The 14587-nt window shown below is 52.9% G+C and overlaps 1 protein-coding gene across 10 annotated transcripts in view; it reads right to left on the reverse strand.

The window, feature by feature from the left end:
- Window positions 1-14587, reverse strand: part of KDM2B (lysine demethylase 2B) — a 154901-nt gene that overhangs the window by 74817 nt on the left and 65497 nt on the right. For 8 of the 10 annotated variants that reach the window (XM_058691304.1, XM_058691307.1, XM_058691302.1 and 5 more), the window contains 3 exons: window positions 11768-11861; window positions 10641-10794; window positions 1712-1827 (listed from right to left, as the gene is read on the reverse strand). In XM_058691304.1, coding sequence (XP_058547287.1) covers window positions 1712-1827; window positions 10641-10794; window positions 11768-11861 — 364 coding nt within the window. Of the gene's footprint in view, window positions 1-1711; window positions 1828-10640; window positions 10795-11767; window positions 11862-13308; window positions 13538-13994; window positions 14159-14587 lie in introns of those variants that run through there. The other 2 variants (XM_058691309.1, XM_058691310.1) reach the window with 2 other exon arrangements.

Consider the following 14587-nt stretch of genomic DNA (forward strand, 5'->3'; position numbering starts at 1 on the left):
CTGGCCAAAGAACAGTTGGCCGAAGCCCCAGACAGCACTTGACCCAGACTACGAGATCACCACTCACACCCAAATGGTGCCTTTTTCCAGAATGCCACGGGGCAGCATCCACCAGACCGGGAAAGGGATGGTGGGCAGACGACAGAGAAAAGAGGTGTGAAAATCCACAAAACGAGACCCAAATTCTGCAGACCCAGTCCTCCCAGCAGCAAACCCGCCAATCTGGAGATGAGGCACACCTGACCACTGCAGAGAGCTCAATGCTACTCCCAGGAAAGCCCTGGACAAGGTCCCTCAATGTCGGGACTGTTAGGCCAAATACACACATAATAGCTAAGATTTCGGCTCACTTACATGATTCCTTGCAGACCAGGGCCTAAAAACAAGACCAAGAAAGGCAGGGACCCCCAGGCTCAGAGCATCTGCCTCAAGTTGATGTTTCTTTAGTGTCCAGACATGACATTACCTCTCTGGGGCAAAAAAGTCACCTCTAGGCAAAGCCCAAGAAGACATGGTGTGGTCAAGCCATACAACGGAATATGAGTCAGCCATAAAAAAGGAACATAGCACCGACATCTGCTTCGACGTGGATGAACCCTAAAACATCATGCAAAGTGAAAGGAGCCAATCACACAAGGACACGATATAGGATTCCATGTCTATGAAACGTCCAAAACAGGCACATCTGTAGAGACAGAAAGCAGACTGTTGGTTGCCACAGGCCGGGCGGGGGAGATGATGGAAGGTGACTGCTAATGAGTAGCGGTTTTCTTTCTGGGGTGATGAAAATGTCCTTGAATTAGAGGTGGTAGCCGCACAACATGGTGAATATGCTAAATGCCACTGAATTGTGCACCATAACTGAGAGTTTTATGGTACGTGGAATGAATCTCAATAGAGAAAAGAAATGAATATTTGAACAACTATAAGAGGAAAGAAGAAGGAATGGGTCCTCTTGGTCCCAGTTACCCAACCTCAGACCTGTCTCAGATGCCTTGGGACTCTTGGCCGAGTTCCACAATGGGAGAGAGGGTGCATGCAAGCAGCCAGTGCTTTCCAGAGGAAACTCATTGAGCAGAGCAGAGGGCACATGTCAGGTGTTTAAGCCTCAGCCCCTGGTCCTGGGGGGTGGGGGGCGGGGATTCCCTATGTCTGAGAAACCGTTACTCTCAAGAAGAAAATGAACCCCCCCCCCCCCCCGCCAACTCTGTAAGCAAACAGAGGCAGAGCTTAGAGACAATACCCGGGGGACCCACAGATACTGGCTTCCTAGGGGCACTACATCACATTTGGGGTCCGTGGGTAGAGGAGACACAAGGTCAAGAGCTGACCTTTCCAAGGTCCCAGCCCCCTTCCAAACCACAGCAGGAACAACCATAAAATCCCTCCCAATGCCCTTGCATCCCTCTCTACACATGAGAAGAAGAAGCAACGTTCCCGGTATCTCACGGTGCTTTCTCAACAGATACTTCCTCTTTGACAAGGGGGTTTTGGCTGCCACTGGCCTGGAGGTGAACAGAAACTCCAGGGGCTCTGGGTGGGGCTCTTGCAGACAGCCCCCAGCAAGGACCAAGGCCCCCACTTGAGGCAGGGAGCAGCAGGGAAGGGGGAACCACGGAGGACTGTGGAACGACTCGTCCCACACACCCCAAGCGCCAGGCAGAGCTCAGGAGCTGGGCAATCCCACGAGGAGAGAAGGAAGCCGCCTTACCCGTGTTCTGTCCTCAATCTCGTAGATCCGCAGCTGCATGGGCACGTTAAAGCTGTGCAGGATGTTTCCACCAAATACCAGAGAGTCTACAGGAGTGTAGACTGCGTGGATCCAACCTGGGGTGAGGAGGGCACAGAGAGGGTCAGCCACTGGCTCCTGGACCACTGGGGAGGGTCACCCTATGGAAGCATGCAGAAGATCACAGGAGGCCCAGGGGAGCACCCAGGGCTAGAATCGGGGATGCTCGGGCTGCCTGATGCGGAAGGCAAGGTTCCTGGCTGGCTGGGAGGACTCACATACACAGCCCCGATGGACTTCTGCAGGTAGTAACTCCTGGTCGGCTCAAGACAGGTGGCTGGCAGCTTGAGGGCCTTGACAAAGGCTTCGCCGTGTTGTTGCGGACCTGGCCGCAGCAGCCAAAAGAGGCAGGCCCTGTGCCCCTTCCAGAGAGCGGGACACCCCTCATTCAAGGCTGCTCATAGCTCCTGAGCCTCTTCCTCAGCATCCCAGTGACCACTCATCTCGGGGGGAGTCACAAAGGATTGCTTGGGGCCACAATGCAGGAATGACACCTTGCAAAAACTGCAGAACCCAGACACTTTCCTACCTGAGGCCACCTCCTGCCACTAAAATCCCCCAAGGCCCGTTTCCAGGTGGTCATCTTAGCCACATGACACCTGTGCCCCCACATCAATTCTGCTTCTGCTCTGCCCTGCAGCTGCTGACAAGTCTTTCTCCTGCCGAACGCAGCCCTTTTAATGGCCTGGGACACGGCTTTTCCATCCCCCTGAGCTCCAAGCAAGCCTGGCCTAGTAATCCTGGGGATAAAACTGAAGGCTGCCCCTGTGCCAGGCATTGGGCTAAAGCCTTTACAGAACTTATCTCACTTAATGCTCACAAAATCCTTAAGAGATATATACTACATTCACCCCCAACTTACAGAAAAGAAGACTGAGGCACAGAGAAGTGAAGTCACCTATAAGGTTTGCAACCCAGGGAGTCAGCCTCACTTGGTCCTTGAAGGCCAGACCAATCAAACCCCACAATTCCCTCCCCAAGTAACTAACACACGTTTCAGGTGCTCGACAGACCCACATGCACCTCTAGCCTACTGTAACAGTGCGAGGCTAGGGGACAGGAAGTATTCCACTCCCATTTACAGATGCTGAAACCAAGGCTAAGAGAAGGCAAGTCACTTGCTGAATGAAGTCACAGCTGGCAAGAGCTAGCACCTCCGTTCTTAACCGCGATGCACCATCTCTCTATCACAGGCTTAGCACCAGGCGTGCAGGCCCCAGGAGACGGGGCCTGCAAACATTCTGGGAAGGCAAAAAGAGACACGCAGAGAGAAACAAGAGAGACAGAGGTGAGACAAGGACAGATAGAGGTAGACAGACTCCCAGTGAAAGACGGGATCAGCAGAGGGGAAAGAGGACAGAAAGGGCAGCCCAAGCTCTGAGATTCCCAAGTCCAGGTGCCCACATCTCCTCTTCTCTGACCCCTCTTCTCCGACCTATATGCATAATTTGTTTGCTCGGAGGAAAAGTACAGAGACCTCCCCTACCATGCACCCAAAACACGCCAGCCCTGAGTCACAGGCAGCCACCGGTGGCCACGGCTGCCAGAAGCAAAGGTGCCACCTGGGAGGAGAGCTGGGAGGCCACTGCTGCCATCTGTAGGACACTCGGGGTGCTGGTCCTCCCTTGCTGGGCAGAGGGTGGGATGAGCTGGCGGTCCCCGAGGTGGGCAGAGAAAACCGACAGCCAAGAGCATGGGAACGAAGGCTCTCTGAAACCCGGTTCTGCTGTGAGCTCCCCAAATCTCCGGCCCTTGTGGACATCTTCCCCACCACCTTCACACCTCTGTGCAGGACAAGTACAGCTGCTGCCTTTAAAGCCTCAGTTTCCACATCTACTTCAGCCTCTCGACCTCAGCTGGGTACCAGCTGATTTTCTCAGCTGTCCATTTTCGTATCTTTGTCGAGCAGCACTACACTATTATTGTTCCTGTTACCACCATCAATGTTATTTAAGCATCACTTCCTAAGACTGGGACCTAGGACCGCCAGGGTCAGGTAAATGCACACGGTGGGGTGAAGCCTGGATGGGGCAAAGATTCCTGGGTCTTGTTCCTATGCTCTTCACACACACACCCAGCACCCTACAGAAAGCCCAACTCCCGGGACCTCAGCTGGAAACTGTCCCATGGCCAACTCACCATGTGATGTCGGACCCTTGACCACCCCTCTCCTGGCCTCCACCTGCCCACGTTAAATGAGGGAGATCATTGCCTCCCTTGCAGGGAATCTGGTGAGCAAGAGCTCAGTCCATGAAAGCAACTGCCACTGATATTCATGGTAGTCTCATCCATCTCCAGGGCTTTGCAAACAGTGATGCCCACGTATAACTGCATTTATCAGCCCTGGAGTCTCCCTTCCGTCCTATCAGGTGGAAATGCAGACACACCTGATGTACACCTGCTGCCCTGCCATGTGAGCAAAAGAGGGAAACAGAAGAGAGGTTCTGTTTCAAGAGGAGTGGCAGGGAATTTCAAGGGGTTTTAGAAGCTTCTACCAACTCTCCTCTTGTCCCCAAGCCAGGGCCTCACAGGTGGGTCAGGCAGCCTCAAATGGATTAGGCACTGCCTCCCCCAGCCTTCCTCAAATCTACTCCATGACTTTCATACTCCCCTCAGGAAGAACCAAGGAGGAATAACAGTATTCACAGGCCCCATCCATCCCCACTCTCCCGATGGCATCTCCTTGGCTGCATCCCAGGAAGCATGAGAGAGCAGGTGTCCCAAGCTGGTGACTGGGCTGTGGAGGCTGGCATCTGTCTCTTGCTTCCAGGCCAGAGTCACCAACAACATGAAGGCAATAATGGAGACTATTCAGGCCAAGCGACAAGGGACAGATCAATCGTGGAAGAAAAGCAGGAGACCCATAAAACCTACCGACGGGTGGTTCCCTGGGACCTGAGGGACAGTGGGGCACATGGAGTCTTGCCCACCACCCAAACACTCGGGATTCAGAAACCAAAGTCCACCCGCCCCATCCACACTTGTCTCTCTTTGTGGCTGCTGTAGGGGTAAACCCAAAAATCACAGAACTTGGGGGCATGTCACAGAGGGCCATGACCTGCTTCCTTCGCTGAGCTAGGCCAGGTCCCAGGCTGGGCAGTGCAGCTGCCAAGATGAAGCAAGAATGCCCTTTCTTTTCTAGGACCTCATAGTTGGTACCAGGGTCCCAAACTGGCAGGTCACAGGCTGCAGCAGACTCAGGAGCATGCTTAGTTTGACCCACATGTGTTACAGAAATGGGGAAATTTCCAGGGGCACCTGGGTGGCTCAGTAGGTTGAGTGTCCAACTTCGGCTCAGGTCATGGTCTCACAGCTTGTGAGTTCGAGCCCCGCATTGGGCTCTGTGCTGACAGCTCAGAGCCTGGAGCCTGCTTCGGATTCTGTGTCTCCCCCTGTCTCTGCCCCTCCCCTGCTCACGCTCTCTGTCTCTCAATAATAAATAAACGTGGGGCGCCTGGGTGGCGCAGTCGGTTGAGCGGCCGACTTCAGCCAGGTCACGATCTTGCCTCTGTGAGTTCGAGCCCCGCGTCGGGCTCTGTGCTGACAGCTCGGAGCCTGGAGCCTGTTTCCAATTCTGTGTCTCCCTCTCTCTCTGCCCCTCCCCCGTTCATGCTCTGTGTCTCTCTGTCCCAAAAATAAAAAACATTGAAAAAAAAATTTAAAAAAAAAAAAATAAATAAATAATAATAATAAATAAACGTTAACAAATTAAAAAAAAAAAAAAAGTAATGGGGAAATTTCTCAAGACAAGCTGAATTGTTTCCTTCTCTAGAAAAATAGGAAGATGGCCCCACAGGCCATTCTCATCTTTAACTGGCTGGAGGTGAGCAGGTGATCTCATTTCCCTGAGCACAACCACCCTCTATCTCACATCCAGCCTTCTTCACTTCCACCCTCTCTCCCTGCTCTGTACCCATTTTATAGGTGGGTCATCTGAGGCCCAAGCTACATTACGCTATTAAGTAGCTTCGGGTTACTTTTTCTCAGACTGGCCCAAGTCTAAGAAATACCTAGGGCTGCCTGTGAATTCTGGATCATGGGTGACTCTTACTACAAAGCAAAGATGGGAAATACTTTCAGGTCAGTCCAAGCCACTGACCCCAGGGCCCTTCCCAGGTCCCTATACTTGGGCTCCACCGTTCTGGCTGCTACCTGGCTGGACATACATTCAGGACAGACAGAATCTATCTTACAGCTTCCCTACCACCTTCCACACTGCCAGTGGGCCCTTAAGAAAGTTTGTTAAATGAGCAAATAATTTTCCCAAAGTCTCATGGCCGAGAAGGAAGACCAGATCCCAAGTCTGCTGACTCCCAGGCTAAAGGGGAACCAGGTCGGCTCTGAAACTAGACACACTTGGGTTCTTGCCCTGGTCTGTTGCTTATTAACTGTGTGAGCTTGGACCAGTCTATTCACCTCTCTGGGCCCCAGGAACCTTCTTTACTTAAAGAAAAGGCAGAGGGAAAATAAGTTGCTGCCTACATGCTCACAAAAAGGTAAGTAATAAATGTAAAATGTTGCTCAGTAATGTGAGTTACTATTACCATTAACTATAGTTCATTAAGCTGGTGCAGCCAGAGGAAGATGCTGAGCCCATCAACGTGGTCAAGACATTGGCCACAGGTCCCCTCACACAAAGGAAAAAGAGGTCACCGGGTCTCTCTGACTTCCTGCTCCTTGGGGATGATTTCCACCTCAAGCTTTCCTTCCACCTAATGATTAGGCTGAATCTGGGTAACTCGCTGGCCACTCTGACCCTGACTGTGTACCTTGGGGAGGCAACTGTATTCCCACTGCCTCTGCCTCATCAACAGGACAAACCCAGGCCCCTTTCTTGAGATCATCTCACTCTTCAGCCACCTTCAGGTCTGCCTCTTCCAGGCAGCTTTCCTGGACCACCCAGGAATGAGGCCTGAGAACCACCCACACCCACAGCACAGCCAACACCCAACCTCTTCACTCCAGACACAAGAAGAAAAGAGTGAAAGCACGTCTCACAAAGACTGTAACATTTAAAACCCTCCCATGCCAGTAGCCTCCCATTAGCGTTGAGTTGAAGACTTGCTGAACGACCCATGGGCAGACGTGAAGCCAGCATCAGGTAAGAGGTCACGTGTCTAAAGTCACACTGCGGGGACAAAAACCCACGCCAGAGATGAGAAATGCCAGCATGAGATTTTCTACTCCTGAGACAGAAAACCCACATGCAGGGGGCTGTGTTGCCCACGGCTGTCTCTCCAACTCTCCACCCAAAGCCACACCCCAACCACCCTTAACTCTCAGATGTGTGTCTGCACACAGCTCAGGGGGCGTGGGTGCTGGGACGAATTCCCAGGTGGCCGTCTACCTCAGTGACCGCAAAACTCTGGTCCTTCAATTTTCACTGGCTGGCAACACAATGAGGAAAAGGAAGATGGTATACATTTTCATAAACTCAAAACTATCAGATTTAAAGTGCTGGCCATTATTCTGAAATTACATACTTCCGAATTTTTAGTGTCAGAATCATCTCCCATTCATGAAAATCAGCACTAGTAGATGCCAGGTGTTTGTTTTTTGTTCTTTTTTTTTTTTTTTTTTTTTTTAACATTTATTTATTTTGGAGAGAGAAAGAGAGAGAGCAGGGAAGGGGCAGAGAGAGAGGGAGACACAGAATCGGAAGCAGGCTCCAGACTCTGAGCTGTCAGCACAGAGCCCGACACGGGGCTCGAACCCATGAACTGTGAGAGCATGACCTGAGCCAAAGTCGGACACTTAACCTACTGAGCCACCCAGGTGCCCCTGTTTTTATTTTTTTTCAGTTTATTTATTTATTTTTGAGAGAGACAGAGACAGCATGAATGGGGGAGGGGCAGAGAGAGAATCCCAAGCAGGCTCCTTGCTGTCAGTGCAAAGCCCAATGCAGGGCTTGAACACATGAAACTATGAGATCATGACCTGAGCTGAAACCGAGAGTCAGATGCTTAACCGACTGAATCACCCAGGTGCCCCCTGGGTGTTTTGGTACTTTTTAAAAAGAAAAAAATTTTTTTAATGTTTTTATTTATTTTTGAGACAGAGAGAGACAGAACATGAGCAGGGAAGGGGCAGAGAGAGAGGGAGACACAGAATCCGAAGCCGGTTCCAGGCTCTGAGGTGTCAGTACAGAGCCTAATGTGGGGCTCAAACTCACGGACTGTGAGATCATGACCTGAGCTAAAGGCGGACGCTTAACTAACTGATTCACCCAGGCACCCTTGGTTTTTTTTTTTTTTCATTAACATCCATCTTTAGGAAAACTACAAGTTTGTAACTATAAGCTCCCAACTCCTCCCCCTCCTAACGGTCACTGAAATCAATGCTTGGGAACCACGTGTACCCCCAGCCTCTGAGAAAGTGACAAATTCTAACTGTCCCTTTTTTCCTTCCCAAACATCCTGATGTCTCACTCACAACCCTCAGAGCCCAGGAGTCTTGGCTGGGATCTAACTCAACATCTGCTAACTGTACTTCAAATCCCGCTCTTGCCGTCAACAAACACTCACACCTCTGCTTCTCAAGACCTCTTCCAACTCGCTAAGCCCCCAAAATGCACACCCTTCCCATCCCAGACTGAGGGAAACCAATGAACCACCTCCCAACTCTGCCAACGGCCCTGAGGAAAGAAGGCCAGTCTTCCCAGAGAGATTAGGAGGCCTGCACTCAGGGGGGCTGGGTTGGGAAGCACCTTGAGGGTTTCACAGTTTAGCCCACTGACTCCCACTGAAGAGATTGGACAGTTGAGGCGCAGACAGGGGCAGAGACCAGCCCAAAGTTCCTTTGGGTTCCCTTGAATCATCACAGCTTATCCTCCAATACCTACAAGTGGCTTGAACACATCTTAGAAGGGTACCGCCTCCCTCCCGATTCTCCATGCCACATCTGCCAGGGTATGTACCATAAATGCTGCCCACCAACTGCAACCCATTCCTGTCCCAAACAGGGGTCCCTCCCCTCCCCCAAGTCTGAGGATGGACCTGGGTCCATGGTAACAAAGTCACCCCCACTAAACCTTACCATTTCCAAATCCCCAATTTCCCTAATAATGAAATCTCTACTTTCTGCCCAACTTTCTAGAAGAGCCCAAGTGTGCAGGCCCTACCCCCTCAGTGGGAGCTGCTACCATAACGGCCCCCTCCTCACTTGCCACTAGCACTTGATGTCCAGACCCAAGACCAGCTTCCAACCCAACTTTCAGAAACTTAAGTGTGACCAGCTTTTCCCTCCAATGGATCTTAACCGCTTCAAAGGATACTCCTAAGGTTCAAGCCTCCACTCAGTGGCAAATTTCCTGCAGCCTCCTTGGCACAGCCATATATAGAGCTTCTACTCGTATATATCCAGTGACAGGGAGCTCACTACCTAGCTGAGCAAGTCATTCCAACACCACTTGGCTATACCTCTTCTTGCAGAAGACAACAACTAGCTGACTGCTGTTCCCTAACACCTTTACTCCCCTGGGGAAAACCACACAATTCCTCCTTCAAATTTATCTCACCTGGGGGCCCCTGGGTGGCTCAGTTGGTTAAGCATTCAACTCTTGATTTCGGCTCAAGTCATGATCTCACGGTTTGTGAGTTAGAGCCCTGCATTGGGCTCTGTGCTTACAGCTTGGAGTCTAGAGTCCGCTTCAGAATCTGTGTGTGTCTCTCTCTCTGCCCCTCCCCACTTGTGCTCTCTCTCTCTTTCTGTCTCTCTCACTCTCTTACAAAATAAATAAATACACTTAAAAAAAAAAAGGCAAATTCATCTCCCCTGGTATGGTATCCAGACTCTTTAGGTCGACTTACCTCCTATATGTGACCTGACTCCCTTACTCTATACAGTGGGACTGTCACCTCCCTCATCCTGGGTAAAATGTTTCCATTAATGCAGCCAAAGACTGCACTCCCTGACCCTTAGGGCATCTGTCATACTCACTGGTGACTCACCCTGTAACTGTCCAAGAACTATCGGCTCTCCAAAGAGCTGTAGGCATGTAGGTCTTAGCTCACTCCAGTCCTCACTACCACCCTGGGAAGTCTCACTTCCATTTTACAGACAGGAACACCAAGGCTCAGAGAGGTTAAGTCACTCCCATAAAGCCACAACTTAAAAGCAGTACATCTGAAAATTAAACTAAGGCCGTGCAGTCTGGCTCCAGGGCCAGTGCTCTTAATTACTGCCCTCTACTATACTTGCAGTGTTAATTTCTTTTTCTTTTCTCTTCTTAATTTTTCTTTTGGAGGCAGGGGGAGTCCAAGTACAAGAGCTGACACTGACCTCAATTACATTTCACCTACGTCTGCTGGAAGGAGGCTGCCACACCAGGTCCTTCCCCAATGCCACATTGCCCTCTGTCCATTCCCTAGGCTTTCAGGCACCCCCGTAAAACTCCCAGCCCTGGGGTCTGCCCTTTCCCAGAACCTGCCTTGGACTGCAACCTCCATACTTTGCTTCCTTGGATAAACAACCCAATTCCTCCTTCAAGGGGGTGAACCTACCCCCTCCCCACAGTGCCACTGTCATCCCCTCACACGGAAATTTCCACAGGAAATCCTAGGGAAACCATTCACACTTCCCCTGAGGGAGGGCCCTATGCTTTTTCCCAGGAGTGAATTCTAGCCCACAGGTGGGGAGACACAGGTTAGATGTGAGAGAGAAAGGGGGCTGTTTTTCCCTACAGCCTGAGGCCTACTCCTCTCAGGGACTGCCAAGTGCCACGAGGCCCACAGAACCCCGTTCCTTGGCCCGAAACCCTGGCTGAGGCCCCAGGGATGCGGGAGCCTTCTCCCAGTGCTGGGAGAGCCAGGCGCCGAGGGAGAGCCCAGCGCCAGCCTTGGCCGGAACCTACCGGAAGGGATGAAAAACGTGTAGCCCTGTTTCAGCTCAATTCTTTGGCATCGCTCCACGCGGTCTCCCAGGAAGATGTCACTCTGTTTGCCTGATAGCACCCACTCCTCGTACAGTGCCAAATTGTGTAGGGTTGGAGGAATCAGCCAAAAGATCTTGGGAGGAAAAGGAGGCAATCAGCTGAAGATCCGGGCCAAAGTCCTGGATTCCTTCCAGGCTGTGCCACAACCCAAAGAGACAGCCCCACCTGCCTGGGAGTGGGGGGAGGACAGGGCACCGCCTCCAGGACCGGGCCCCTAAGGGTCTCTGGGGTGGCAGGGGGGCTGTGCCACCGTCCTGGGACACCCTTGGCCTGCCTTTAGGAAATCTCCGTTCCCACTGCAAAACCAGGGTGGGTAGACTTCCTGGACTGAGAGGAACATTCTTTCTCCTAAGCCACAGGCTTGTTGAGGAGGTAAGGAAAGGAGAGGAAGGGAATTTCCTAAGTTGTCTGATCAAATGGCCCAATAAATAAACCCAGCTTGTGTTCACTCTGGAGAAGGAGGAAAACATCTGGAACCGGGCAGGATGACTTCCTACCCAGAATTTCTTCCAACATGTTTGGTTAAAACGAACCTACACACAGCCCCAGACGAGCAGGACGGCACACATACTCTCAGGCACCCACACCCGCGCAGGGTACCTGCAGAGCCGAGCACAGCGGGAGCATCCCGAATGCACGCCCCACCTCCTCTCTCTGGGTGACGCCTGTCCCTCATGTAAAATGTTCGTGAACGCAGGTGGTGCCGGCAACTAGACTTTTTACGTTAAATGTTCTCAGTACTGGAGCTAAAAACTACAGCGGGCAAAATGAATGCTGGCAAATCTTGGGAACCAAAGCTGGAGTTCTAATCTGGCCTAAGATGCTTAGAACACTGGACTGGGTGGGCAGGTGTGAACAGGTCACTAGACGTGATGCAGAAGAGTTGGCCCTTGATCCTTCTCCCCAGGAGAAGACAGAGAGTGAGGAGGTGGCCCTGAAAGCAGTCACAGGACAAGGGCTGGCTGGGCGTGGGTGAGGAGAGCGAGCCCCTCCAGGAAGAAACAGTCAGGAACATACAGAAGTTGAAGAAACTCAGTTCGACTCACCTTCCCACCCCGGAAAACATGGTACCAAACAGAAGTGCCTCCAAAGTCGATGTGGAAGTCAGTGAAACAACCTTTGACGCTCATCAGACAGTATCTGCAGCACAGAAGCAGGAGAGCAGAAAAACAGTTCAACGCCTGAATCACAGGAGGTGAGTGAACAGCTTCAGAGATGCTTGACCTGCTGCCCTTTTGCAAATGCTAACACTGGGGGATTTTTTTTCTTTTCTTTTCTTTTTAAACCCAGTTCTAATCGGAGTTCCCCATGGGGGAAGCCCCTGTGATCAGATGATGAATCTCAAGCATTGGCCACCTGCCCCCGAGGCTGGGGGAGGCATTTTTGTTTTCAGGTTCCCAGGAGAGAGCTGACAACCCACAGGCCACTTGGTTCCTTCCTGACAGACAGTTCTACTCTGGCCCCGCCCCCACTCCTACCCCAGTGAGAGGCTTCCTTTCTGCTCCTTCCAGCTCCTTCCTGTACCTGCAGCTCTCCTGAGCTGCCAGTCCCCTTTGCAGCAGCTGGACCCCCTGGAATTCCATTGTAAACCACCTGCGTGGCTTGCCAATTACCAGTCCCCATTCATCTCCTCATTCGTTCAACAATCACTGAGAGCCAACCCACGGCCCAGCCCAGACCTAGGCATGGCACTTAGAGAAAGGCATAAGAATGCCTAAGACACCTGCCCTTCAGGACGGGACACTCTTAATGGAGCACTGCACAGGAAAAGTTAAATGGCAAGGCAAACTGCAGGGGACTGAGAAGTGAGCAATGCAGCTCAAAGTACATGGTACCAGCCACAAAAAGATCACAGTGTAGGATTCCACATATATGAAATGGACAGAGTAGGCAAATCTACTGAGACAGAGTAGATTAGTGGCCAGGGCCTGGCCGGGGGAGGGGGGGGGGGGCGGGGGGGCGGGGAGGAGGAGTCGGGATGGGGGGGGAGGAGGAGTCAGGATGGAGAGTGACTGCTAATGGGTACAGGGTTTCACTTTAGGGTGATAAAAACGTCCCAAAATGGACTGTGAATGCACAACTCTGTAAACGTAAGAACCACTGAATTGTACACTTTAAATGGATGAATCGTACATGAATTATATCTCCATATAGCTGCTAAAAAAAAGGTGGGGGAAGAGATTAACAGATGTTGGGGTTAGGTGGTGGACAGGCAGAGGGGAGAACATGGGCTTCAGAGACTTGGGTGAAGGAAGTGAATTCGGAAGAAGGAACCTGGCAGCAGCCCCTCCTCTGAGCTCCAGCAGCAGCCAGATAGCCCACCCTTCCTTACAGGAACTCACCAGTCTCCTCCCTCCTCCCTTGCCATGCTGCCCTCCTGGGGGAGGGCAGAGCTTAAGTGGGGGTGGGGGGCAGAGCAGGCTTCCAAGTCCAGGCCTGGCAGTCAGTGATGCCAGGGCCCCCTCTTCCCCTCCCACCCCTTCCCACAAGAGCCACCGGCAGCACGGATGGGGCAGCCTCCCCACGGCCCATGTTCATGCACCTTGGCATCTCCGGAGGCCCACACACACATGCTTACCCCACTGACCTCTTTTCCCCGCTGCACTTTGCTTTTCCATGGTTTGGGGAAGAGGGGAGGAATGGGGCAGGGACTGGCAGGGAGGAGCCAGCAGCAAGCCCCAGTGGAGATAATGGGGGTGGGGGCGGTTAGGGGCTGAGCTGGTTAGGAGGCTGGTGGGCTCCAGGTGCCCCCCTCCCTCTAGCTGCCTTTTGCACCTCACATTCAGGTGGACCCGGGGCTCAGCAGTATGCAGGCAGCGTGCCCCGCGTCCCTCCTCCGGATAGGCTGGAAGGAGCCTTAACCATGTGTCTGCAGGAGGCTGACAAATCAGAAGGCCTTCCCGCACATCAGAGCCCTGCTGCCTAGCAACCCCATCGGAGGGGTGTAGTTGACAGCACAGGACGCAGCCCTGTCACGAAGACAGGCGCGGGCTGCGGGGCTGGCGCTGGGGTTGTTAAAGTCCCAGCTCGGCTGGGGCTCTGCACCCTCCCTCCTCCGCCCAGCACGGCCCGGCCACGTCTCCACTCTGAAGACCCCAGTGATCCTCTACTCTCCAAGGAAATGGGGGTGGGGAGTGGGGGTGAAGCCCTAACCCACCCCACCCCCACAGACACACCGGCCTGCCCTCCAAAAACCACCTCAAAGTATTAGTCCTCATTTTCCTAAAACCACCTCTATGTCTGGCTTTTTTTCTTTTCTTCTTTTAATCTAACCTTGGTTTCCACCCCCTCGGGGCCTCAGCAGAAAACAGCCTCCTGAAAACAATTTAAGTGTTTGTGGGAGATGTGCTTCCTTCAGTCTGCAGCTGGATAGCAACCCAGGTGCCCGTGAGGAGAGGAGAGGAGCGTGTCTATTGGGCACCAGGCCCCAGGCTAGCCTGGCCACACCGGTCACCACCCCCCAACCTCCCGCACCGCCCCCCCCCCCCCCCCCGGCCCCAACGTCCCCAGCACGCGTGGACAGAATCACTACGAGCTGCGGCAGCTATGTGCGAGGAAAGTTCTCCAAGTTGTGCTCGGGTCTGATTTGCCCTCCCAGTCACCCTTCAGCATCCTCTGGGGCCCTTCGGAGCTTGGGGGCGCCACTTCCAGGACCCGCCTCTCCTAGAGAGGCCCCTCCTCCCACGTCCCTCATTTCCTGGCCGCTAGGCCGGGCCGCCCCTCCCGCCGGGCAATTGCATGCGTTGGAACGGCCAGGGTGGCTGTGACAGGGCGGCTTTGTCCAGGGGGCCCCTGCAGCCGCCACCCCCCCCCCTCTCAGCTGCCCCGCGCTCATTCCGGGTCTCCCCCCCTCACTCCTGCTCCCG

Source organism: Neofelis nebulosa, chromosome 11 (assembly GCF_028018385.1).
Source record: "Neofelis nebulosa isolate mNeoNeb1 chromosome 11, mNeoNeb1.pri, whole genome shotgun sequence".
NCBI classification, from domain to species: domain Eukaryota; kingdom Metazoa; phylum Chordata; class Mammalia; order Carnivora; family Felidae; genus Neofelis; species Neofelis nebulosa.